The sequence below is a fragment of the Mesoplodon densirostris genome, chromosome 14 (genome assembly GCF_025265405.1).
Source record: "Mesoplodon densirostris isolate mMesDen1 chromosome 14, mMesDen1 primary haplotype, whole genome shotgun sequence".
NCBI classification, from domain to species: Eukaryota; Metazoa; Chordata; class Mammalia; order Artiodactyla; family Ziphiidae; genus Mesoplodon; species Mesoplodon densirostris.
Genome location: NC_082674.1, coordinates 75,024,896 through 75,052,211, shown reverse-complemented (window position 1 = coordinate 75,052,211; position 27,316 = coordinate 75,024,896). Strand labels below are relative to the sequence as shown.

At 50.8% G+C, this 27,316-nt stretch overlaps 1 protein-coding gene across 1 annotated transcript; it reads left to right on the top strand.

The window, feature by feature from the left end:
- The first annotated feature begins 144 nt into the window (after positions 1-144).
- LOC132501638 (tyrosine-protein kinase ZAP-70) lies at positions 145-21,167 on the top strand. Its single transcript, XM_060117300.1, has 12 exons — positions 145-552; positions 1,253-1,413; positions 14,152-14,290; positions 14,390-14,471; positions 14,550-14,596; positions 14,834-14,885; positions 15,970-16,162; positions 16,679-16,885; positions 18,761-18,953; positions 19,045-19,185; positions 19,286-19,398; positions 20,694-21,167. The coding sequence occupies exons 1-12, from the start codon at positions 151-153 to the stop codon at positions 20,815-20,817; spliced, it is 1,854 nt and encodes a 617-aa protein (XP_059973283.1). The 5' UTR covers positions 145-150; the 3' UTR covers positions 20,818-21,167.
- Positions 21,168-27,316: the final 6,149 nt, after the last annotated feature.

Genomic DNA, 27,316 nt, shown 5'->3' with positions numbered 1-27,316 from the left:
TTTAATGCGGGCTCTCTCCTACTATCTCTGGGTACAATGGACGGGTTCAGGAAGGGAAACCGAGGCCCTGACGTGCCCCCAATCCCGCTCTGAACCCGCAGAGTCTGAAGAGGCGCAGGGGCCCGCACCCTGCTCAGGGCAGCGGCGGCGATGCCGGACCCCGCGGCGCACCTGCCCTTCTTCTACGGCAGCATCTCGCGCGCCGAGGCCGAGGAGCACCTGAAGCTGGCGGGCATGGCCGACGGGCTCTTCCTGCTGCGCCAGTGCCTGCGCTCTCTGGGCGGCTATGTGCTCTCGCTCGTGCACGACGTGCGCTTCCACCACTTCCCCATCGAGCGCCAGCTCAACGGCACCTACGCTATTGCGGGCGGAAAAGCGCACTGCGGCCCCGCTGAGCTCTGCGAGTTCTATTCGCGCGACCCCGACGGGCTGCCCTGCAACCTGCGCAAGCCGTGCAACCGGCCGTCGGGGTTCGAGCCGCAGCCCGGGGTCTTCGACAGCCTACGCGATGCCATGGTGCGCGACTACGTGCGCCAGACTTGGAAACTAGAGGTGAGAGCGCGGGGCCGAAGGGGCGGGTCTTGGGAGGGCGGGGCCGGAGGGGCGGGCCTTGGGAAGGCGGAGCCGGGAAGGGCGGGCTCTTGGGGCCGAGGGAGCAATGGAACTGGGGGAGAGTGGTGGTCTTCGCCAGCCTGTATTATGCTGTGCTGCGCCCGTTTTAGATGCTGGAGGGTTGGGGCCTGACTGGGGGCGGGCCTGGGAGGATGCCTCGGAGGCAGGGGCCTGAGCGATGCTATGGTGCTTGTCCGAGGCAGATGGCTAGGTGGAGGTCACGCTGAGTCCAGAGGAGGCGAGGCTTGGGCTGGGAGAGGGGCCTGAGAGGATGGTGGGGGCGGTGCTCTGGGGTAGGTTGGCCGGCAGGGGCGGTGGGTTGTGGTCTTCGACAACATGCAGTCCACCACGGGGCACGATTACCAGTGTGTCAGATCTTCAAGCTGGAGATGAGCTTGGGGCCGGCTAGAAGGCGGGGCCTGGGCCGTGGCCCTGGATGGGCGGGGCCTGGATGGCTCGGGGCGGGACCATAGAGATGAGGGGGCGTGGCTTTCCTTAACAGCCTAAATGACTCACCCCCTAGGTGCCCTTGGGTGGGTGGCGTGTCTCATGTGGAAGAGGCAATTGGGAGGGTCCAGGAGACGGAAGAGGTGTCCTGTGGCCGCGAGACACAAGTCTCCACTCTCCCGTTCTTCCCTAGGGCGAGGCCCTGGAGCAGGCCATCATCAGCCAGGCCCCTCAGGTGGAGAAGCTCATTGCCACGACGGCTCACGAGCGGATGCCCTGGTACCACAGCAGCCTGACGCGCGAGGAGGCGGAGCGCAAACTCTACTCAGGCTCACAGACAGACGGCAAGTTCCTGTATGTGGGGCTTGGAACCTGGGGCTGTGGGGCGGTGAGGCTGGGGCAGATCTCTGTGCAGGTGGGCGGTGAGGGGTGTGGCTGCGCTCACAAGTGTGAGTGGGTAGTGGTTTTCTGAATGTGCGCAGGGACGTGATATGCGAAAGGGGCAGCAGTGGTGAGGACTTCAGAGTTGGGCGGCTTGGGTTGGAATCCAGCGTCTGCTACTTACCAGCTGGGAACGCTGGGCAGGTATCGGAGCTGCCTACTTGGATTTCCTCTCCTGCATTCACCAAATATTTGTTGAACAGTTACCACATGCACTGTTCCGGGCGTTGAGGACAGATGAATCGCTAAAACATAGAGTATGTCAGACGGTGGCAAGTGCTGTATGTGGAGCTGGGGAGGAGGCCTCCACGTTGAGCTTAGGTGGCCAGAAAAGGCCTCTCCGATCGGGTGGCTTCTGCGTAAAGAACCGAAGGAGGTGAGAAGTGGGCTGTGAGCTCTCTGGGAGAAGGTGTTCCTGGCAAGAACACAGACCAGGAGGAGGTTCTTGGCACGTTCCAGAAGCAGCAAGGAGGCCAGTGTGCTTGGAGCTTAGTAAGTGAGGACTGGAGTGGGAGGGGGAGAAGGCAGGGAGGTGACTTTGGCTTTGACCCTGAGTGAGGTAGGAGCGCTGGGAGAGCGTTGAAGCAACTCCCTCTAACTGCACTGTGGATGGTGGTAGTACCTACCCAAGGGTCTCTTATGGGATCGCAGGAATTAATATGTGTAAAGCAATAGTATAGTACCTGGCATATAGTAAAAATGCACTAAGTGTTATTCTAAGTGGGTGAATGTGTGTATCTCTGCCTGAGCATGAGCCACAGCTGAACCATGTGGCTGTTCGTGAGTTTGTTATTATGAAAGGGTCCGTCTAAAGCCCCCTGCTGGGGCTGCTGCTTTCTGGTCTGGACATGGGTTCGTTGTATAGCAGATGTTATCCAGATGTCAGCTGAGGCCACTCAGGCCTTGAGATATGGAGAAACTTGGTGCCTGTCTCTTTCCTGTGACCTCAGGAAGTCTAGCATCCTCCCCTTGAGATGTTAATTCTCAAGGGTCTCCCTTCTCATGGTTGCTTCTTGGCCTGAGATCCTGCCTGGCTGAATCCTTGCTCTCACCCACCTCCCTGCCGGGCTGTTCCCTCTCCTGGGGCCATCCCACTTGGAGGAACTGACCCCTTTCCCTTGACTTCTCCCACCCATGTGAGGTTTGAGCATGTGTACCAGATTACCTGCAGGTCTCCCACAAGATGCAGGTCCCTCTACAAGGCTCTACTGTCAGCTGATAAAATAATTTTTTTTTCACCCTGCCTAACAGATTTAGGCTGTAAATTTAGGCTGTAATTGCATGTTACAGATAATACTCAGCTGCAAGGACGGCTTATGAACAAATTAAGATAGGTCTGTTTTCTCTAAGAGGGAAACTCAACTTTGCATTTGTATCAGTTAGCTTTTGCTGTGTAACAAGCTGTCCCAAGACTTACTGACTCAAAACAACAGTTTGTTACTTCTCATGATTCTGTGAGTCAGCTGAGTAGTCCTTCTGGTTTAGGTCAGCTGGGCCGGGACTGAATAGATTGGGATAACCATGGCTCTGGCTATTGGCTCAGCATCACCTGGGCGATAGGGATGAGTAGGCTGCAGTGCTGTCATCATCGAGCAGGCTAGCCTGGACTTGTTCACATGGTGGTGGTTGCAGGGTTCCCAAGGACAGTCAGAGAAGGCAAGTTACAATACACAAGCACTTTTCAAGCCTCTGCTTGTGTAACGTTACTGATGTCCTCTTGGCCAAAGCAAGCCACTTGGCTCAGACCAGAGTCACTGTGGGGCAGGGACTACCCAAGGGAGAGGAATTGAGGCAGCCAGTTTTACAAACAGTCTATCAGAGGATTAGAACAAGGAGGCCATAATGAGGGTGATGCGCATCTCAAATGTGGGCATTTGGGGCATCTTTCCTTTTGGACTAGGAACTTGAAGGCAGAGCCTGCATCTGGTCCTTCTAGAGGGCTCCACCTTCTAGAACCTAGTGATGGCTGGTACTTGTCCAGATGTTTGTTACCTGCTTCATCAGGATGCTGCACGCTCCCCCCATCAAGCGTGATGCTCACCAAGACCTTTTCGACCATTGGTCACACATCTCCCCACGTTCACATCTCACTTGCTCTTGCACAAGTTACCCCAGGTACCTGAGTGTCCAGGGGCTCTCCCCAAGCTGGACACAACGAAGGAGTGTCCTCCAACTTTCCTGTTGGTGCAGCCAATTCTTTCTCCTTGTAGCTGCTTTCTCCTTTGTAACATGTAATTTCATTTTTCTTTCTTTTTACAATCTAGGTTCCCTTCTCTGGTTTCATCTCATGTCCCCAATTCAGCCTTTCATCACCTCACAGTCTTTGCCTCTCTTTTGTCTTGGTTTTTCTTTCCTCCCCACCCCTCCCTTCCCCCATCTCTCCTTCCTACCTCACACAAACACACATACTCATAGAGATAATGATTCCACCATTCCAATGGTTTAAAACTTTCTCCCAGATTCCCTAAGGCCCCCGACAGTATCAAAAGATTCTGGGGGGAGGGGGTGGAAAAAGTGAGTAGAGGGTGGAGCAGGGGGGGGGATTCTGAGCCCCATCCCAACTCAGCTTTTTTTTTAAATTAATTAATTAATTAATTTTTGGCTGTGTTGGGTCTTTATTGCTGCATGTGGGCTTCTCTAGTTGTGGCGAGCAGGGGCTACTCTTCCTTGTGGTGCACGGGCTTCTCATTGTGGTGGCTTCTCTGGTTGTGGAGCATGGGCTCTAGGTGCGTGGGCTTCAGTAGTTGTGGCACACGGGCTCCAGTAGTTGTGGCGTACGGGCTCTAGAGCGCAGGCTCAGTAGTTGTGGAGCATGGGCTTAGTTGCTCTGCAGCATGTGGGATCTTCCTGGACCAGGGCTCGAACCCATGTCCCCTGCATTGGCAGGAGAATTCTTAATCACTGCGCCACCAGGGAAGTCCCCCCAGCTCAGCTTTGACGTGTTTCATATCTTAAGTGTCTATGGAAGATGTTGCTTGACAAAGAATTCCACTGCCCAAAGGAAAAGTTGGCAAACTTTCTCCATTAACACAGCAGAGTTTATAACAGGCTTGGAGTTAACCAGTCTGTTGGGATAAGAGGAATCTCTGGAGAAGCAGGGCCAGCGGCTGTAGGTGCTTTGGATATCGAGGTGGCTTGAAGTCTCAGAGGTGGGTAGGAACAGCATTGGCCACAGAAGGCTGAGGCTGAGGGAGCTAGGATCTGGGTACAGTGTAGAGACTGGGGCTGATGCTGGGGTTCAGAAGCAGTTGGAGCAGTGACATTATATGAGAGACAGTGGCTCATGCAGGAAAATGTCAAGAGACCAGAAGCCACCACCATGAACCAGACTCCTGGAAAATTAGGCAGGGCATGCTTCTGACAGAAGTAGATTTTTCTTGTGGTTCCTGTTGTCAATAACTGCTTTCTCAGTCTGTGGGTAGTTAGGGGCTGAAGGTCAAAGCTGTAGGCGCAGAACCTCTCATGGGGCAGGGGTGAAGGAACATCCCTGATGCATCATGATGCCTGGGACAAGCCCAGGACTTGTCTAGTTCTGTGGTAAGGGTGCGGGTGTGATAGAAAGACACACCACCGTGGCCTGGAATGCTTACCAGTGACCACTGCTCAGAGCTGCTGATGAATGGATGGAATTATACCTAATGCTGTTTGCTGTCAAAGCTCGCTTCCTTTCTGCATAATTGTAGCATCTGTGGGACTGGTTGATTCAACTTGAAAAGACACTTGAACCCTGGAAAGGGCCTTCAAGAACATATTGTTAATTGTTTCTTAATGGATCACTGACCCCTTTGGGAATTTTAGTGAAGCTGAACCCTTCTCACAATCCCCAAAACATTTTTACCCCAAAGATTATGCCTACAGTTATATGAGATCATGGTTGATCCTGAACCTCATCTTTGGAGCCCTAAAGTCTGGGTTAGTTCTGTTTTTTCATTTTACATGTGAGGAAACTGAGGCACACGGAGAAGAAGCAACTTGCTGTGGCTGGGCTGGGTGTCAGTCCCATGTAGCAATTAACTGGAGAGTCAGAAATGGATTTGCATCCTGGCTTTACCCATAATCAACTGTGCAGTTTAGGCAAGAGGTGTAGCGTTCTTGAGCCTCAGCTTCCTCCTCTGCAAAATGTGGATAATAATAGGACAAGGTAGGTATCTTGTGGAGAATGCTGTGAAGATTAAATGACAAATATGTGGAGAATTTAGAAGCAGTATCTTAATAAATGGTAGCTCTTATTTTTTTCACTGTTATCAGGTTCTATATATTATTTTTAAAGTGGAGGGAATTCCCTGGCAGTCCAGTGGTTAGGACTGCATGCTTCCATTGCAGGGGGCACAGGTTTGATCCCTGGTTGGGGAATTAAGATCCCACAAGTCTCATGGCATAGCCAAAAAAAAAAAAAAAAAAAAGTGGAGATACAAGTTGATTTCTTAGCCTGTACCTCTAGTTTAAGTTCAGGCTTGAACTCCAAGGATGAAGAACTGCCACCACCTGGTGGTTTTTTGGTAAATAAAGTAGAATTTGTGACATTGAAATATATATGATGACCACACCAGTATAGTAGTCTTTGCCTACGTGGGGTTGGTGGCTGCTTTTTTGTGAACTCACATGTCTCTTTCCAAAGACAGTGTATCAGTTAGCCTTTGCTGTGTAACAAACCACCCTAAACTGTTGTATCTTAAAATAACATTCATTTATTCACCCTTGATTCAATGGTTTGGCTATTTGGGCTTAGTTCAGCTGGGTGGTTATTCAGCTGGTTTCTTTTGAGCTCACTCGTGTGGCCGCAGTCAGCTGAAGGATTGACTGGGTCTTGATGGTCTGGGATGGCCTCACTCACATGTCTGGCAAATGGCAGCCTGGGATGCCTTGGTTCTCCTTCATAGGGCTTCTCCAGCAGGCTAGTGTGGTCGTTGCAGGGCTGCTAGGAGAAGCAAGAAAGGGCAGGCAAGCCCCAGTGTCAACCACTTTTCCAGCCTCTCCTTGTGTCCTGTTTGCTAATGTCTTTTTTTTTTTTTTTTTTTTTTTTTTTGTGGTACACGGGCCTCTCACTGTTGTGGCCTCTCCCGTTGCAGAGCACAGGCTCCGGATGTGCAGGCTCAGCGGCCATGGCTCACGGGCCCAGCCGCTCCACGGCATGTGGGAATCCTCCCGGACTGGGGAACGAACCTGTGTCCCCTGCATCGGCAGGCCGACTCTCAACCACTGCGCCACCAGGGAAGTCCTGCTAATGTCTTATTGACCAAAGCAAGTCACATGGTCAATCCCTGATTCAGGAGATATAGAACTAGATTCCACTTATTGATGGGAAGAAAGGTCTAATATTGTGCTGTTTTTTTTCAGTATTCCACACACGTTTGCTGGTGAGCGGCTGAGCATTGAGTTTTTTTATTTTTTGTTTTCTTGAATTTTTGAATTTTATTTATTTATTTTTTATACAGCAGCTTCTTATTAGTTATCTATTTTATACATATTAGTGTATACATGTCAATCCCAATCTCCCAATTCATCCCACCCCCACCCCCACCCCCACTTTCCCCCCTTGGTGTCCATACGTTTGTCCTCTACATCTGTGTCTCTATTTCTGCCCTGCAAACCGGTTCATCTGTACGATTTTTCTAGGTTCCACATATATGTGTTAATACATGATATTTGTTTTTCTCTTTCTGACTTACTTCACTCTGTATGACAGTCTCTAGGTCCATCCACGTCTCTATAAATGACCCAAGTTCGTTCTTTTTTATGGCTGAGTAATATTCCACTGTATATATGTACCACATCTTCTTTATGCATTCGTCTGTCGATGGGCATTTAGGTTGCTTCCATGACTTGGCTGTTAGAAATAGTGCTGCATTGAGCATTGGGGTGCATGTGTCTTTTTTTTTTTTTTTTGCGGTATGCGGGCCTCTCACTGTTGTGGCCTCCCCCGTTGCGGAGCACAGGCTCCGGACGCGCAGGCTCCGGACGCGCAGGCTCAGCGGCCATGGCTCACGGGCCCAGCCGCCCCGCGGCATATGGGATCCTCCCAGACCGGGGCGCGAACCCGTATCCCCTGCATCGGCAGGCGGACTCCCAACCACTTGCGCCACCAGGGAGGCCCGCATGTGTCTTTTTGAATTATGGTTTTCTCTGGGTATATGCCCAGGAGTGGGATTGCTGGGTCATATGGTAATTCTATTTTTAGTTTTTTAAGGAAACTCCATACTGTTCTCCATAGTGGCTGTATCAATTTACATTCCCACCAACAGTGCAAGAGGGTTCCCTTTTCTCCACACCCTCTCCAGCATTTGTTGTTAGTAGCTTTTCTGATGATGCCCATTCTAACTGGTGTGAGGTGTTACCTTATTGTAGTTTTGATTTGCATTTCTCTAATAATTAGTGATGTTGAGCAGCTTTTCATGTGCTTCTTGGCCATCTGTATGTCTTCTTTGGAGAACTGTCTATTTAGGTCTTCTGACCATTTTGTGATTAGGTTGTTTGTTTTTTTTAATATTGAGCCGCATGAGCTGTTTATATATTTTGGAGATTAATCCTTTGCTATTGATTCATTTGAAAATATTTTCTCCCATTCTGAGGGTTGTCTTTTTGTCTTGTTTGTAGTTTCCTTTGCTTTGCAAAAGCTTTTAAGTTTCATTAGGTCCCATTTGTTTATTTTCATTTTCATTTCTATTACTCTAGGAGGTGGATCAAAAAAAATCTTGCTGTGATTTATGTCAAAGAGTGTTCTTCCTATGTTTTCCTCTAAGAGTTTTATGGTGTCCAGTCTTACATTTAGGTCTCCAATCAATTTTGAGTTTATTTTTGTGTATGGTGTTAGGGGGTGTTCTAATTTCATTCTTTTCCATGTAGCTGACCAGTTTTCCCAGCACCACTTATTGAAGAGACAGCCTTTTTGCCATTGTATATCCTTGTCTCCTTTGTCATAGATTAGTTGACCATAGGTGCGTGGCTTTATCTCTGGGCTTTCTATCCTGTTCCATTGATGTATATTTCCGGTTTTGTGCCAGTACCATATTGTCTTGATTACTGTAGCTTTGTAGTATAGTCAGAAGTCAGGGAGTCTGATTCCTCCAGCTCCGCTTTTTCCCCTCAAGACTGCTTTGGCTATTCGGGGTCTTTTGTGTCTCCATACAGATTTTAAGATTTTTTCTTCTAGTTCTGTAAAAAATGCCACTGGTAATTTGATAGGGATTGCATTGAATCTGTAGATTGCTTTGGGTAGTATAGTCATTTTCACAATATTGATTCTTCCAATCCAAGAACATGGTATATCTCGCCATCTGTTTGTGTCATCTTTGATTTCTTTCATCAGTGTCTTATAGCTTTCTGAGTACAGGTCTTTTACCTCCTTAGGTAGGTTTATTCCTAGGTATTTTATTCTTTTTGTTGCAATGGTGAATGGGATTGTTTCCTTAAATTCTCTTTCTGATCTTTCGTTGTTAGTGTATAGGAATGCAAGAGATTTCTGTGCATTAATTTTGTATCCTGCAACCTTACCAAATTCATTGTTTAGCTCTAGTAGTTTCCTGGTGGCATCTTTAGGATTCTCTATGTATAGTATCATGTCATCTGCAAACAGTGACAGTTTTACTTCTTCTTTTCCAATTTGTATTCCTTTTATTTCTTTTTCTTCTCTGATTACTGTGGCTAGGACTTCCAAAACTATATTGAATAATAGCGGTGAGAGTGGACATCCTTGACCTGTTCCTGATCTTAGCAGAAATGCTTTCAGTTTTTCACCTTTGAGAATGATGTTTGCTGTGGGTTTGTCATATATGGCTTTCATTATGTTGAGATATGTTCCCTCTATGCCCACTTTCTGGAGAGTTTTTATCATAAATGGGTGTTGAATTTTGTCAAAAGCTTTTTCTGCATCTATTGAGATGATCATATGGTTTTTATTCTTCTATTTGTTAATATGGTGTATCACATTGATTGATTTGCATGTATTGAAGAATCCTTGCATCCCTGGGATAAATCCCACTTGATCATGGTATACGATTCTTTTAAAGTGTTGGTGCATTCTGTTTGCTAGTATTTTGTTCAGGGTTTTTGTATCTGTATTCATCAGTTATATTGGTCTTTAATTTTCTTTTTTTGTAGTACTTTGTCTGGTTTTGGTATCAAGGTGATGGTGACTTCATAGAATGAATTTGGGAGTGTTTCTTCCTCTGCAATTTTTTGGAAGAGTTTGAGAAGGATGGGGGTTAGCTCTTCTCTAAAGGTTTGATAGAATTCACCTGTGAAGTCATCTGGTCTTGGATTTTTTTTTTATTGGAAGATTTTTAATCACAGTTTGAATTTCATTACTTGATTGGTCTGTTCATATTTTCTATTTCTTCCTGCTTCAGTTTTGGAAGTTTACACCTTTCTAAGAATTTGTCCATTTCTTCCAGGTTGTCCATTTTATTGGCATAGAATTGCTTGTAGTAGTCTCTTAGGATGCTTTGTATTTCTGCAGTGTCTGTTGTAACTTCTCCTTTTTCATTTCTAATTTTATTGATTTGAGTCCTCTCCCTCTTTTTCTTGATGAGTCTGGCTAAAGGTTTATCAATTTTGTTTATCTTCTCAAAGAACCATCTTTTAGTTTTATTGATCTTTGCTATTGTTTTCTTTGTTTCTATTTCATTATTTCTGCTCTGATATTTATGATTTCTTTCCTTCTGCTAACTTTGGGTTTTGTTTGTTCTCCTTTCTCTAGTTCCTTTAGGTGTAAGGTTAGATTGTTTATTTGAGATCGTTCTTGTTTCTTGAGATAGGCTTGTATTGCAATAAACTTCCCTCTTAGAATTGCTTTTGCTGCATCCCATAGGTTTTGGATCATCGTGTTTTCATTGTAATTTGTGTCTAGGTATTTTTTAATTTCCTCTTTGATATCTTGAGTTATCTCTTGGTTATTTAGTAACGTATTATTTCGCCTCTATGTGTTTGTGTTTTTTGCGTTTTTTTCCCTGTCATTGATTTCTAATCTCATCGTGTTGTGGTCAGAAAAGATGCTTGATGTGATTTCAATTTTCTTAAATTTACCGAGGCTTGGTTTGTGACCCAAGATGTGATCTATCCTGGAGAATGTTCCGTGTGCACTTGAGAAGAAAGTGTAATCTGCTGTTTTTGGATGGAATGTCCTATAAATATCAATTAAATCTATCTCGTCTGTTATGTCATTTAAAGCTTTTGTTTCCTTATTAATTTTCTGTCTGGATGATCTGTCCATTGATGTAAGTGAGGTGTTAAAATACCCCACTATTATTATGTTACTGTCGATTTCCTCTTTCATAGCTCTTAACAGTTGCCTTATGTATTGAGGTGCTCCTATTTGGGTGCATATATATTTATAATTGTTATATCTTCTTCCTGGATTGATCCCTTGATCATTATGTAGTGTCTTTCCTTGTCTCTTATAACATTCTTTATTTTAAGGGTTATTTTTTCTATATGAGTATTGGTACTCCAGCTTTCTTTTGATTTCCATTTGCATGGAATATCTTTTTCCACCCCCTCACTTTCAGTCTGTATGTGTTCCTGGGTCTGAAGTGGGTCACTTGTAGACAGCATATATATGGATCTTGTTTTTTGTATCCATTCAGTGAGCCTGTGTCTTTTGGTTGGAGCATTTAATCCATTCACATATAAGGTAATTATTGATATGTATGTTTCTGTTACCATTTTCTTAATTGTTATGGGTTTGTTTTTGTAGGTCCTTTTCTTCTCTTGTGTTTCCCACTTAGAGAAGTTCCTTTAGCATTTGTTGTGGCGCTGGTTTGGTGGTGCTCAATTCTCTTAGTTTTTGCTTGTCTGTAAAGGTTTTGATTTCTCCGTCAAATCTGAAGGAGATCCTTGCCAGTTAGAGTAATCTTGGTTGTAGGTTCTTGCCTTTCATCACTTTAAATGTATTGTGCCACCCTCTTCTGGCTTGTAGAGTTTCTGCTGAGAAATGAGCTGTTAACCTTATGGGAGTTCCCTTGTATGTTATTTGTTATTTTTCCCTTGTTGCTTTCAATAATTTTTCTTTGTCTTTAATTTTTGTCAGTTTGATTGCTATCTGTCTCGTTATGTTTCTCCTTGGGTTTATCCTGCCTGGGACTCTCTGCACTTCCTGGACTTGGGTGGCTATTTCGTTTCCCATGTTAGGAAAGTTTTTGACTATAATCTCTTCAAATATTTTCTCGGGTCCTTTCTCTCTCTCTTCTCCTTCTGGGACCCCTATAATGCAAATGTTGTTGCATTTAATGTTGTCTCAGAGGTCTCTTAGGCTATCTTTATTTCTTTTTATTCTTTTTTCTTTATTCTGTTCCATGGCAGTGAATTCCACCATTCTGCCTTCCAGGTCACTTATCCATTCTTCTGCCTCAGTTATTCTGCTATTGATTCCTTCTAGTATAGTTTTCTTTTCAGTTATTGTATTGTTCATCTCTGTTTGTTTGTTCTTTAATTCTTCTAGGTCTTTGTTAAACATTTCTTGCATCTTCTCGATCTTTGCCTCCATTCTTTTTTTTTTTTTTTTTTTTTGCGGTACACGGGCCTCTCACTGCCGTGGCCTCTCCCATTGTGGAGCAGAGCCTTCAGACGTGCTGGCTCAGTGGCCATGGCTCACGGGCCCAGCCGCTCCATGGCATGTGGAATCCTCCAGGACCGGGGCATGAACCCATGTCCCCTGCATTGGCAGGCGGACTCTCAACCACTGCGCCAATAGGGAAGCCCTGCCTCCATTCTTTTTCTGAGGTTCTGGATCACCTTTACTATCATTATTCTGAATTCTTTTTCTGAAAGGTTGCCTATCTCCACTTCATTTAGTTGTTTTTGGTGTTTTGTCTTGTTCCTTCATCTGGTATAAAGTCCTCTGCCTTTTCATTTTCCCTATCTTTCTGTAAATGTGGTTTTCTTTCCACAGGCTGCAGAATTGTAGTTCTTCTTGCTTCTGCTGTCTGCCCTCTGGGCACTGAGTTTTTGTTGTCAGTTCAAAACTTAAGGTTTTGACCTTACGAAGTATTTTCACTTCTCAAAAGAAGAGAACTAGTAGTTAGAGACAATCACCTCCAGGCCAGCCCACCAGTCTAGTTATGGAAGCTCCTTCCTTTCTGTGGGACATTTGCATTTCTTAGTTTGTTGTGGGATTCTCTTCCTTGCCTTTGGTGCTCCCCTGTTGCTCCCCACCCTGTTTCCTCTCTCTCCACGTGTCCAGGTAGGCTGCCCTGGTCACTATGTCAGCCTTCACTGCATTGTTCTTTGGGGAACTTGCTGTCTGACAATGGATGGGATATTCACAGCCACCCCTCCATCCCTCACTCATGTTTTGCCATGGAGATTTAGGGGACATTTCTGTGTCTCTTTGGCCTAAGGAAGGGCTGCAAGGTGGGCTCATGTCTGTCTTGTTCACCACTGTACTCCTGCCCTTAGAATAGTGCCCGGCATATGGTCAACACTTAGTAAATATTTGTCCAGTGAATTAATATCCATGGGCAGGGCCCAAGCCCTGAGAGTTTACACTCTGATGGTGCCTACCTGTGGGTCATCCCATGGCTATTTCCTGCTGTGCGCTCCCAGCCAGCTCTTGTGTAACTTAGTTCAATCCCCTAGATTATTGGTCTGTTGTCTACAGTGTCCACAGAGCCTGAGACCACCTCCAGAAACAGCTGCCCCTCCCTCCTCCATTAAAAATCTACACTTAACCCTGGAATAGAAACTTGTGCCGGGAACTCAAGACAAAACTATTTTGTGGGAGTTGCTGACTAGTTTTACAATGGGATGGGAGGGTGCAGGTGGCCCTAAATTGGTCTGTGTGTGTCTGTGTGTGTGTATGTGTGTGTGTGCATGTGTGTGTGTGGTTGGACAGGTTCTTACTGCATGAAGGCACCATCTTTTAGGGGCTTAATTCTGATTGATAGACATGGAAGATTTATTTGTTTTGGCAAATTTCCAGAAGAGGACAATCAAGGGTTTCATTCTGTTAAAGGTCATCTGTTTTGATAACTGGTGGGTCTCTTGTGATGGCAAGGTGACTTGTTCTGATGCGTACGAAGGTGCCCTGTGATCTAGCCATGGACTTGTACTTACCTTTATTACTCTACGTATAGAAACAGCTTTGTCTCCCCAAGAGAATGGTCTTAAGTCTGTGTGTCCCCCGTGAGTGGCTCTGTGCCCACCATAGATGAAAAAATATCCCTCCATGAATCGCCAAGTGTCTCCCCGCCCCACACCTGTGGCAAAGTGTCCAGCCATGGGTGGCCTGGTATTCAGCCATGGAGGACCAGGTATCCCCCAGTGTACGGCCAGGTGTTCCCCCCTGAATGGCCAAGTGTGCAGCTGTGGGTGGCTGAGTATCAGGCCATGCAGGGCTGAATGTCCACCGTGGGTGGCCCAGTATTCCCCTGTGGATGGCCACATGCCTGCCCTTGGACGACTGTGAACATGGCCATTCTCCTCTCTGCTCACCCCAGCGCCCCCTCCGCCAGCCCCAAGCACGGCCTGTTACCAGTAGGTCTGGAGGTTGAGTGGGGCCTGACTTCAGCTCCCGCAGCCCCTGCCACTTCTCCATGAGGCTCTGGGGTACAGAGCCCATAGGGCGTGTGTGTGGGAACTGGGGCCTAAGTAGGAGGGCACCACGGGGGAGGGGGCCCATGTGGTTGTAGGGGTGACACCCCCTCCTTCCCCCGCCAGGCTGAGACCCCGGAAGGAGCAGGGCACCTACGCGCTGTCTCTGATCTACGGCAAGACTGTGTACCACTACCTCATCAGCCAGGACAAGGCGGGCAAGTACTGCATTCCCGAGGGGACCAAGTTTGACACGCTCTGGCAGGTAGGCCGCCCACACACCCTGTTGTGGGGAGAGGCTGCGGCGGGGTGCTCAGGCTCCTGGGGAGGAGGGGAGCCCCGGCCCTGACGCTCCTCCCTGCAGCTGGTGGAGTACCTGAAGCTGAAGGCTGACGGGCTCATCTACTGCCTAAAGGAGGCCTGTCCCAACAACAGCGCCAGCTCAGGTGAGCGGGGCAGCAGGGGGCAGGGGTGAGCGGGAGACCCCAGCCCCCACCCCCTCACTGTCCCTTCTGCTCCCCCAGAGGCCGCTGCTCCCACACTCCCCGCCCACCCATCCACGTTCACCCAGGTAAGTCAGCAGCACTGTAGACTTGGGGCCTTGGGGATGGAGCTGGGTGGGCAATGGGTCCTGTTCCCAGGGTGGGGCTCTGGGCAGGAGATGGGGGGAGAGTGGGGCTGCCGTGGACCAGAAGAGGGTACCCCCAGCACCATCTCTGGGAGTCCTCAGAGGATGTGGGTCTCATGAGAGGGGCTGGGTGCCCCCAGCTCTGGCCCTGCTGACCCTTGCTGCCCCCATAACCTTTAGCCTCAGAGACGGATCGACACGCTCAACTCAGATGGATACACCCCCGAGCCAGGTGAGTCGGCAGAGATGGAGGTATGTAGGGGTTCATGTCAGACCAAGAGCAGGGTCCTGGCTGGGCCCTGGGGTGTGTCAGGGGAGGGACGTGGGCCAGGCCTGACCTGTGGCGGTGGGCCTGGTTGCCCTGTGCATGCACTGTGCCTGCAGGTGTCCACGTGGGCACATGCATCATGCCCGCTGTGAGCATGTGCCCGGGGGCATGCTGACATGCAGGGGAGTAGACCTGGCCGTGCCTGGGCCACCCCGGGTACAGACACACATCTGTTAAGCACCTACTATCTGCTAGTCGTGCTCCAAGCTCACTGGGTGTATGAGCTTTGCTGAATCCTCCCGACAAGCCACATGAGGCGGTCATGGTAATTATTCTCATTTTACAGAAGAGGAAGGAGGGCCGGGAACTGTCATGCCCCGCAGCTAGGCAGTGGTGGAGCTGGGGTTTGAACCCAAGGAGGCAGGCTCCAGAGCCCAGGTCCCTAAAACGCACTGTCGCAGATGCTCGTGTGTTTCATGTGTGGATGTAAGCCTGTGCACGTGTGTGCAGAGAACATACACGGTTGCCTGTGCACAGAGAGGCTCATCTGGAGCCCTTGTACACATGGCTGCGTGGTGCATACGTAGACCTGGGCAGGCGTGACACGGGTGCATACGTGTCAGTGCACGCACACCCACAGGTGTGCACGCTTCAGCTGGCACTATATTGGTTACCTGTGCAGACACACCTTTGGACCTCCATCACACACCGAGACATGGGTGAGAGTGTATGTGGGTGTTATGTGTGAACACACAGGGGCACATGTGTGTGCACACTCTAGCCAGTGCACACATGGTTACATGTGCACATTAGACTCCTCTTGGACATGGCTTCCCAGCTCACCCACAGATGGGACCAGGAGCGCACACAAATGCACACATGCACATGAACACACACGTGTGCCCGTGTGCCCATGCATGCTCTGGATGGTGTACCATGTGCCTTGCGGCACACGTGCCTGGGGGGCACTGAGGCTGCCCTGCCCTGCTCAGCCCCCATCCCTCTCCCCGCTCCTGACTTGGGAGCACATGCCTGTGTGTGTGCCCAGCATGCCTAGCGTCCTCAGAGAAGCCGCGATCGATGCCCATGGACACCAGCGTTTACGAGAGCCCCTACAGCGACCCCGAGGAGCTCAAAAACAAGAAGCTCTTCCTGAAGCGCGAGAACCTCCTCATGGCTGACATAGAACTTGGCTGCGGCAACTTTGGCTCCGTTCGCCAGGGCGTCTACCGCATGCGCAAGTAGGCTGCCCAGCCTTGGCTGGGGAACCACTGTGGGAGGGGCAGAGGGGGCGCTGCCTCCCAAGGCCTTGGGGGTTGGAGCCAGGATGTGACTTCAGGTTGCCTGGGAAACAGACGCTGGGACTGGAAATTGCCTGCTAGGCGGAGTTACCTGGGGGAGCCCAGGGCAGCACCCGAGAGGGAGTGAGAGGGGCAGGTCTGGGGCAGGGAGAAGTTGGGCTGAGCTGCAGATGCAACAGAGTCCCCCTTGTCCACTCCATCGGCTGGTCATTGGATACAGGCTGGTCACTTGCAGGCTGCCCCTGGGCAGGGTGACACTTTGAGCCGGTTCTTTTCAGCGAGGGGCAGTTCCTGGGAGGGTCTTGGCTGTGAGCTGTGAGCTACAGGGAGGACTGGGCGGCAAACCACAGCATCTGCTACACAAGTCCAGGGAGAGGAGAGGCAGGTCGGGTGGGGGTGAGGGGGCCAGGCCAGGCCCGTGCCAGCTCACGCGTGTCCCTCCGTGCGTCACGGCAGGAAGCAGATCGACGTGGCCATCAAGGTGTTGAAACAGAGCACGGAGAAGGCGGACAAGGACGAGATGATGCAGGAGGCACAGATCATGCACCAGCTGGACAACCCCTACATCGTGCGGCTCATCGGCGTCTGCCAGGCCGAGGCCCTCATGCTGGTGATGGAGATGGCGGGCGGCGGGCCGCTGCACAAGTTCCTGCTTGGGAAGAAGTGAGCCTCTGGGCCGGCCAGGTGTTTGGGGCTGGGGGCGGGGGGGAATGATCCTGTCCACCCACGGGTGTGTTCCACACTCATTTCCCCGCGTTTATAGACACACTTACAGCTGCTGCCCACACTCACGCCCATGACAGATCTGACCCCAGGTTTGACTTTCGGCTCTGCCACTAACTGGTGTGACCCCAGGTGGGTTTCTTAATTCATCTGTGCCTCAGTTTCCTCATTTGTACCACAGCGATGCACAGTATTTATGTCCAGGGGCTCTTGTGAGGGTCAAGTGAGTTGATGTCTATCAATAGAAAGTGCTCAGAACGGTGCCTGGCGTTGCTTATAGGAGCTTTGTAAGTGTTACCCTCTGTCACAACTGACCCCTCTGTTCTCTCGGTCAATTCATGACGCACGGGAAGTTGCCGATGGTTGATGGTCTTTGACGTAAAGCAGGGTTGGAAAACTGCAGCCAGGCTTGTTTTGTACAGCCTGGTTTCGCATTTTTAAAGGTCTATGAAAAAAACAAAGAGGACTATGTGGCGGAGACCATATGTGTCCTGCAAAGGCTGAAATATTTACTCTCAGGCCCTATAGAGAAAAAATTGGCCCATTTCGAATCCAAAGAAATTGGTTTCATTTGTGTTCCCTCGTGCCTCAAACCCTTACCCTCACGACACAATATTTTACACTCTCAGAGGCACATGACCTTGAACCCAAGCTCTTGCTGGAGTGCGTGCCTTCACGGGTCCCAGCTCATGTACTCAGTTATCCCATGGGTGTTTACTGGGCAATTTCTCTGTGACAGGGACCATTACCAGCACTTGGGATTATCAGCAAACAAAGAGACAAAGTTCTCTGCCCTGTATTTTGGTTGGGAAAGAGAGGCTTTAAATAATCATTATAATACCATAAAGTATAGAGTATGTTGGAAGGTAAGTACTATGGAAAGGGGGGTTGGGAGTGTCAGGGTAGGAGGTGAGAAGTGAGAAGGTGAGGCAGCCAAGTGCATCTCTGGGGGAAGAGTGGTCCAGACAGAGGGCAGAGCCGGTGCAAAGGTCCTGAGGCGCCTGGTGTGGTAGAGGAACTGTGAGTAGGGCCCTGAGGCTGAAGCAGAGTGAGTGCAGGGGAGCGGGGAGCTGACGTGGGCAGGGAGGTGATGGGGCAGATGGTGCAGGGCCTTGTGGGCCGTGGGGAGGACTTGGACATTTACCCTGAGTGAGGTAGGAGCCCTGGACGCTGTGAGCCGAGGAGGGGCAGGACCTGACTCCAGTGTGGGAAGGACAGACCGTGCCGGGTGAGGGCAGAGGTGGCTGTTCTGGTCCAGGCTGGCCATGATGATGGCTGGGTCAGGGTGGCAGAAGCAGACGTGGAGAGAAGTAGGGGGATCCTGGAGGGATTTTGAAGTCAGGGCTGCCAGGGTTTGCGGATAGATTGGATACTGGGTGTGAGGAAGAGGAGCTGAGGGCAAGACCAGTGCTTCTGAGTAAATGAAAAGATGGAGAGAGAGGAGCGTGTGTGTGTGCGTGTGTGTGTGTTGCGTGCGTGCGTGTGTTTGTACAGTCAGGAACGTGGCTTTGTCTTTATTTATTATCTTTGAGATGCCTGTGAGACCCCCTGAGGGCACACAGAGGATGCAGGTAAATGTGTTAAGTCTGGGAATCCCAGTATATGGATGAAATTTAAGGCCTCGAGCCTGGATGAGGGCAGAGGTTTGTGCCTGTTTTGCTCACGCCGTGTCCCCCCTCCCATGCCTGGCACACAGCAGGTGCCCAGTAAGCACCTGTTGAACAGAGGCTCAGCTGGGTCAGAGAAGTGGGCTTTGCCCCCTTGGGGACTTGGGCTGTCCCCTCCCAGCTGTCCCTGCCTTCCCCTGCACCCCAGGGAGGAGATCCCCGTCAGCAACGTGGCGGAGCTGCTGCACCAGGTGTCCATGGGGATGAAGTACCTGGAGGAGAAGAACTTTGTGCACCGTGACCTGGCGGCCCGCAACGTCCTCCTGGTCAACCGGCACTACGCCAAGATCAGCGACTTTGGTCTCTCCAAGGCACTGGGTGCTGACGACAGCTACTACACCGTGAGCCCCCAGCCCTGGGGTGCCCAGGTGGAGGAGGCGGTGGTGTGGAGGGTCCCCGAGCCCTGTCCCGGCAGCATCTCCCACCCTCCAGGCTCGCTCGGCGGGGAAGTGGCCGCTCAAGTGGTACGCGCCTGAGTGCATCAACTTCCGCAAGTTCTCCAGCCGCAGTGACGTCTGGGGCTACGGGGTCACCATGTGGGAAGCCTTCTCCTATGGCCAGAAGCCCTACAAGGCAGGTGTGGGCAGAGGCGGGCGGACAGCTGGGTGGGAAGACGGGCCGGGGGGAGGGGGCCCTGGTTACTCACATGTGTACTTGGCTCTGGCTTGAGCAGAAGATGAAGGGCCCCGAGGTCATGGCCTTCATCGAGCAGGGCAAGCGGATGGAGTGCCCACCAGAGTGTCCACCCGAAATGTACAAACTCATGAGCGACTGCTGGACCTACAAGTAAGTGCCAGCGGGCAGGAGGGTACTGGGCTGAACTGACACCCAGGCCTGGGGCAGGAGGTCTTGGTGCCCAGTAGTTCAACTAACTCATCCCACCCAAAGACTCACCCAATTCATGGCCTTTCCAACCCTCGGTACCTTTATTCCCCCTGCATCTATGCTCAACTCTCCAAAAGACTGACCCTACAAAGCTCCACTGGTCCAGCACCCCAGCACCCTACCTGTGGACACCCACTGCTTCAGCATCTAAAACCTCAGTCTCCCACAAGCCAATACTCAAATGATCCTGCAACACTCAGACAAGTCAGTACTGTTACCCAAACTATGATACCAATACTCAGGGCATGCGATAATACTCCATTATATAATTCCTGTTTCCCATCAGCCAACATTCAACACCTAATTACCCATTCAGGCCAACACCAAAGCACCCAGATACTCAATGCCCTCCCACCTCTGTCTGCTCGAAGCCCGGTGCTTGAACACGCCAACTCCTAACACCATCAATACCTCCCCTTCCCATCACACAACAGGCAACCTGCACCCAAACAAGCTATTACCCTACACTAATCCTGCAATGCACGGGCATTCCAATACTTGATACCTTTCCTGCCCCAGCATCCATTATTCCACTGGCCAACACCTTTCACACTGACACCCAAACACCCAAGCACTCCAATAAATACACACCCTACTTATGATAAATGAATAAGAAATGATCAGCCCATCCCTTCTCCACCATGTATTAACTCAACCTCTATCAGGAAACCATACACCAACACCCCAATACCCAAAGAGGCTAGCATCTAACACCCCAACGCAATACATGAATATTCCACACGCATCCCATTAATACCCTGACTCTCCACAAGCTGAACCCATCCCCCACACAGCAGTGTTCCTCTCCTTCGCGGGCAGCATACTTGCATCCGTGTGAGTCCGCACCCAGCACCCAAATACCCTGACCAAATACACATGCTCAGTACATCAACGTTCAACATCCCAGCTCCCTGTGGTCAACAGCTGTCACCCCTACACTCAGGGAGCTCCCTTCCCTAAGTCTTGGCCAGTCAGCACTCAGTATATGGTTCCCCTCCATCCTGGATGTCAGCTCTTCAACTAGGCGATACGGCAACCCCGGAATTGTAGTCCTCTCACACAGGAGACCCCTCTATTACCCGATACCCGCCCCCCCCAGCCCCACTGCTTTCTGAGCCCCATGCATGTCCACCCACCAGCTGAAGTTGGGTTCTGGGGGTGTGGTCAGCAGTCTGGATCTCCCCGACCCCTCACAGGTGGGAGGACCGTCCAGACTTCCTGACCGTGGAGCAGCGCATGCGCACCTACTACTACAGCTTGGCAAGCAAGCCCACGGACGCTGCCGCGTGCGGAAAGGGGGCCGAGGCTGTGTGTGTCTGAGCTCCAGCCTGCCGGCCCCTACGCCCCAGCTTTTCTTCCTGTGTCCTCAGCTCCCTTCCAGGACCTCCATTCTGGCTGAGCCCAGCTCAGTTTCTCTCCCCACCACCAGCTGGGCTGTGAGAACGGGGACAGCTCAGGCCTCCGGCCCACACTGGTCCAGTATTCCCTGCCCGGTCACCTGGCCCCTCTGGCTGGGGTAGGAGGCCGAGACCCAGGCAAGGTGATCCTGGGCTGGAATCTACTGGGAGGCCCTGAGCTGAGGTGGTGTTGCTTACAGCAAGGAACCTTCTTCCTCTGGGCCCAGAAGGGCGGACTCTCAGAGTTCTCAGGTGGCAAGTCCCCAATCATTGGAATAAACGCATCTTCTCTCTCGTGTGAGATCCCTCATCTTTCCGGGGTGAGGGCGGGGGGACCAGGAAAGGGGCTGGGTCATCGGAAGGGGTCCACGAGAAGTGCCTGATGGTGCAACGCACACGGGCGTTCCAATATTTGATACAGCTTTTCTCATGTGGGCCTGGTGCCTGGCTTTCCCGCCCTTGTGCCCTGGGGACATCTTTACCAGCGTGAGGGGCTGCAGCAGGTGAGCGTGGGGACTTAGGGGCCGCGTGCCTGCTGGCCACTCAGCTCCTGGAGCCTCACGGCCGGCGTGAGACAGGTGCTGCCCGTGTTCGCGGCGTGTTTTCAGCCGCAGCCCGTGCATTTTACAGTCTCTTCAGGAGATTCTATCATTCGGGCCCTTCTCAGCTGCCTCCCCTTCCTCCCTGGGCCCAGACAGTCTCAGCTGGGAATCCTTATCCCCTGATGCCCCGAGAGCCGGCTCAGTCCCGCTCAGGAGAAGACCCGGCTCCAAGCGTGTTCCGCGTCAGTGTCCCCACATGAAGAACTGGGGTGTTGGAGCACAGGTCGGGTGAAGTGGAGCCAGGCCCCTGCATTTCTTTTCCGGACTTGCTCCCCCGTGCTCGGCTGCAGTTGGCCCCCATGCCCTGCAATGCCTCCTCCTCTGGGCCCGGCCCCGAAGAGCCGCGGGCTCCAGGGCGGCCATGCATCCGACTCAGCGCCAGGGAGAGGCAAGGAGATTTTCTGCGGCTTCTGAGAAGGTAGATTTTCTTTCTTTTTCTTTGTGGAGCTCTAGAAAGCCTGGGGCTGTTCTGTGGCACTGTGGGGTGGGGTGTGGGGACGGGGGCTTGAGGCCCAGGCTGGTGACGCCCGAGAGGAGACCCCAGAACCTTGGTGATGTGAGTGCGTTGTCGAAACCAGGAAATTGACATTGGGGTTATTAACCTAGGTATGGACCTCGCTCTGATTTTACCGCTTACGGATTTTAATAGTTCATGTGTAGGTTTCATGTTAGCGTATTCTTTAATGAACTTTGTATTCTACCTGGAAAGTAGTTCAGAGAGCCCCCAGTTATAGAGTCAACTCCAGACACAAGAAGACTCTCAGCTCTGTGTTTGTTTGGAGACTAAAGCTGTAATGATTTGGAATTGTTTGAGGGTCTCCAAGCCCTGCCAGACGATATCTTCCTGCATTTAGATTCGAAACAGACAAGCAGAGCACAGCGATTGTAAAGATTAAGACACAAACTCAGTTTCTTCCATTTTGTCATTCTCTGCAGCCAGTTGAAGATTCTGTGTTTAAAATGTAAAACAGTGAAGTTTGCAAGCTATGCGATATATTTTGAGTTGGTAAATGCACATATTAGTTCATAAGCTAACTGTATTACTGACGTTGAATAGCACCATTAAAAGGCAAAAATTGTTTTTTAACTAATTGTTTTAAAACTAATGATCAAACCAAGAAAAATTACATCAATGGTACAATTTCGTGGCTTCCGAAATTGTGCTGTTTGCAGATATTTCAGTTTAATTAAATCCACGTGTTAGTTACTGGATAATTATTTACATTGTTACATAAAGTATTATGTCAGAAGGGAAATACATTTTCGGTGTCTGCATTTCTTTTGTGGTCATCATTATTATTTGTTTCATGTTATGATTATTGCCAAAGATAACGTTATTTTATGGGGAGGAGGTGTTATAAGTGATCCGTTCTGGGGGTCAAATACATTGAGAACGCTATGTGCTTGCAAAAAATAACTGTTGAATGAACCAATGAAGGAGGGTGTAGTTCTCCATAGGTACCACCTGGTGGCGGTGTTCCCTAAGTCAAGACCGCTCAGCTGCTCCAACCTGGCTCTGGCCTCCTGCCCCACTTTGGCCATCTTCTGCCTGGAGCAGGACCCCAGGCTCTTCCCTGGTCTCACAGGCCCCTAGTCCCGTCCCCTGCAATCCGTTCCCTCCAGAACCGCTTGAAGGGTCTTTTCTACTAGCAGCTCTGACCAATACCCTCCATCCTCTTCCAGGGTTCCCCAAATATATTCATGCTGACTCTCACCTCTGGGCTTTTGCATCTACTGTTCCCTCTGCCTGGAATTATTTTCATCCCCATTTGACTAATGTCCACAAGGAAAACTTATCCTTAAAGTATGAGTAAGTTACTGGCGGAAGTTTCTTAATCTCTCTGTGCCTCAGTTTCTTTAGGTGGTTTGTCCAGAAAGAGAAGGTAAATCCAGGTCAAGGAGTTAGAAAACCTGCAGGGGAGTGTCCTGGGATGTAAAGAGAGAAAGGCCTCCCCTTCCTCCTGCCCTCCAGGGGTAGGGGGCTGTGGCTTTGGCCACCCGAAGCCTCCTTGATGGGTCCCCAGTGGCTGGACCACAGGGACTTCTGCTCTCCGCGCCCTCCCTGGTGGGGCTGTTTGCACTCTGCTGACCCCCTGAGCCAGCCTCTGGTCCCTGGGAAGACACCAGGTGTGTGTATCAGGGGGTCAGTTCCGGTCGGGTAGCTGCGAGCTGCAGGTGGGGCCTGGGTGTCACCTTTATGGAAGTGCTGGTGACTTTCTCCCACACTGAGGAGCTTGGAGGCCGCATGCGTCTCACGGGACTCACTGCGACACAGCCGGGAGGGAAGGCTTGTGTGCAGGTGGGGGCCTGGCTGAGCCCACTAGCGCTCAGGGGGCTGCGGGGGTCCTTGGGGTGGCGTCCAGCATTACTTCCCGCGCCCGTTTCAGCCTCTCTTCCCGGCTCTGTCAACCCCCCTCGGTCTCCCTCTCTGCTCCGTCTCTATTTCTCTGTGATAGTCTTAAGTCCCTTAAGAAGAAAGCGCCTTCTCCCCTCTGCCTCCTTCTATGTCTCTCTGTGTCTCCTTGTCTCTGCCCCTATCTCTCTATCCACTGTTGTCTCTGTTGCCCCTTTTGACCCCATCCTTGGGCCTGAGGGTCCCTCCCCTCTCCTGCTCCCTGGGTTCTGCTTCTTCTGACCCCAGTGCCCCGAGAGGGAGAAGGAGGCTGCTGCCCCGGGAAGGGGCAGGGGACAGGCCAGGGCCAGGTGCCCAGCACAGCTGCCCCGTGGAGCATCAGACCCCAGTGCTGAGCTCCAGTTTGGAAGGGTCTCTCTCACAGCCATCTGGTCCTCATGGCCACCTGCTCCCCGTGGGCCACCTCTTCCCCTCTTGCCCTTTCTCATCACCAGACTCTGACCTCCTTCCTGTTTCTTTGTTTCTTCTGTGGGTGTCACCGCCCTCCCCCCACTCCCACCTGCCAGTCCTCTGGCCCATGGCCCTGCTGCCTACATGCTGCAGCTGCTGGTTGTGCCTGTTGTTCGCCAGCCATGGCCTTCTTGATGCTAATTGAGCGCCAATCCTAGGCCACGTGCACCTCCGCAAAGGCTGTGTTATCTTTGGTCCTTATATTATTTTTGTCTGGGCAGGGGGTGCGCTTGGGGACTCGGAAGACAGCGCTTCGGGCGCCAGGGAGTGTCTGGCCTCTGTGTGGCTCTAGGGGTAGGTGTTCTTGGTCTTGTCAGTAGAAGTGGGTGAGGCTTGTTACCGGGGAGTCGGGCTTTGCCGTGGGGGTCTGACTGTCGTGGGTAAGCAGTTGCTGTAAAGATCTGGGGTAGCTGCGCTGGTACAAGGCTCTGGCTGCTGGGCCTGTGTGGGGTGTTCCATGCCCTGGTGCCATGTGTTGTTCCTGAGCTGGGCTGTTGGGGGGTCAGTGGTTATCCTTGGCTTGGGGAGTCTGACTGCTGGGGTGCCTTGTTCCCCACAGTTGACAGGCGAGGTGTGGGACACCTGCTGGGGAGTTCCAGCTGCTGACTTAGTGGTGAGTATGTGTTGCAGGTGGTCAGTGCTGACAGGCCTCGGGCAGTTGTGTGCAGGAGTCTGGGTGTCGTGTGGGGCGTGTCTTGGGGGTGTGGTTAGTGGAGATCAGCTCCCGGCCTCTTTCCTTCTTCCTGTGTCTTTTGTCCTCTGTCCACATCTCTCTGTTTCCATCTCGCTCTCTCCATCTGCACTTCTCACTTACACACACACGTGTTGAGCACTTACTGTATGTGTGTATCTGTTGTAGCAGGTCTCTGGGGGCTCTGGGCCCTGCTCACAGGGGAAGAGGTGGGACCCCCTCCCCAGAAGACTGGTCCTGGGGCTGGAATCGTTGGTTCAAATGGGTCAAAAGGGTTGGATGCTGTGTCAGAGGCCCCTTGATCAGGCTCCTTCCCTTGAACTGTAAGCCCCAGTCTGAGTGGGCTTGGAGAGGCCTTGGATTTCTGGGGTCAGGGGCGTCTGAGCCACAGACTTTCGGCAGGTGCAGGGATTTCCCCCTAGGGACAGAAGAGTTGTGGGCATCAGGAGAGAAAACAGGCATGCTGATACCTGGTGGGGAGAGTGTTCCAGGTGGCGGGAAGAGCTCGTGCAAAGGCCCTGAGGCACAACAAGGAGGCCAGTGCTGCTGGGCAGAGTGAGCAAGGGTCAGGCGGGTGGGGTGAGGCCAGAGTGTGCAGGGTTTTGGCTTCAGTCCAAGTGACGTGTGCACCTCTGGGTCTGGGCACACACAAGTCTCTGAGCACAGACTAGCCCAGGCTCCACACATGGCCCCTGTGTGAGGCCTGCTGTCCTGGTGCATGTACTATTGGTTGAGCCCTGGTGGGACTCATTCTAAGGCTTTCCTGTACCAGGAGCCTTTTCATAGTGAGAGTCACGGCCCCCGAGGGCTTCTGAGGAATGGACTGGGCTACCCAAAGCTGTGGGAACAGCCCCTGTGGCCCCACCCACCCCCAATCTCCCCCTGGGCAGCCTTCTGTACAAGAGGAGGGAACACAAGGCACTCGGAGTATCTCGGGGCAGAGGGCGCTGGACAAAGGCCTGGAAGGAGGACTGGCTTTGGTCTAGGCTCCCTGGGTATGAAGCACAGGGGCTGAGGGAAGCAGTTTCTGACATCTCCTTGCATAACTTCCTGCGATGAGCAGCTCATTACCTACCAAGGCAGCCCAGGCTGGTTCGTGAACTAGAATTCGTAGAATGTTCTTTCAAATGCTGACCACAATCTGGACCTCCACTGCTCTCTCCATGGTCCCAAGGCCACCCAGAACTCACGTCTTTCTCCACATATTTCACTCCTCCAATATTTATCATGTGCCTCATCTGGAGATGTGTGTCATGGGTACACAGACCCCGAGTAATTGCTGTGGTGATGGTGGAAGGCCATGGGACCCTGGTGGTCCAGAAGTGGCTCCTGACCTAGCTGAGAGGGGGTCAATCTGGTGGTCTTCCTCTCAGAAGTAACATCTAAGCTGAGTCCCCCGTAGGATGAGTGAGATTTGGCCATGGAAGAGGTGAGGAAAGAGTGTTCCAGGCCCAAGCAGCAGCACACGGAGGGGAGAGAATATCCTTTTGGAAACCAAAAGAGGTTTTGAGTGGCTGGAACACTGTGTTTGCGGGGTGCTGCTGAGGCCAGCAAAGGGATCACAGGAACCCCGGAGCAGTGACCCTGTGGGAGAAAAGTTGCCTTTTCTTTTGTATTTCCTGGTTGCTCTACAAGGACGCAGCTTATTCCCCCACCCTCCCATGGCTGCAGTCTTCCTAGCATGGGTTTTATAACTTTTTCCTCTACTTTAAAATTGAAGTGTAGTTGATGTACAATATTATACAAGTTACAGGTGTACAATATAGTGATTCACAATTTTTAAAGGTTATACTCCATTTATAAAATATTGGCTATATTCCCTGTGTTGTACAATATATCCTTGTAGGTTTTTCTTTGAATTATATTTATTTTTTTATACATCAGGTTCTTGTTAGTCATCAATTTTATACACATCAGTGTATACATATCAATTCCCATCTCTCAATTCTTCACACCCCCCCGACCCCCCTGCTGCTTTCCCCCCTTGGTGTCCATATGTTTGTCCTCTACATCTGTGTCTCTATTTCTGCCCTGCAAACTGGTTCATCATTTCTCTAGGTTCCACATATATGCGTTAATATACGATATTTGTTTTCCGCTTTCTGACTCACTTCACTCTGTATGACAGTCTCTACATTCATCCACGTCTCAACAAATGACCCAATTTCGTTCCTTTTCATGGCTGAGTAATATTCCATTGTGTATATGTACCACATCTTCTTTATCCTTTCGTCTGTCAATGGGCATTTAGTTGCTTCCGTGACCT

Bases quoted from the DNA above. Each gene is read 5' to 3' on its own strand.
- LOC132501638 (XM_060117300.1), top strand. From the start codon at position 151: ATGCCGGACCCCGCGGCGCACCTGCCCTTCTTCTACGGCAGCATCTCG. The intron at 14,597-14,833 runs GTAAGTCAGCAG...CATAACCTTTAG, and splicing joins ACCCATCCACGTTCACCCAG to CCTCAGAGACGGATCGACAC. The intron at 16,163-16,678 runs GTAGGCTGCCCA...GCGTCACGGCAG, and splicing joins GGCGTCTACCGCATGCGCAA to GAAGCAGATCGACGTGGCCA.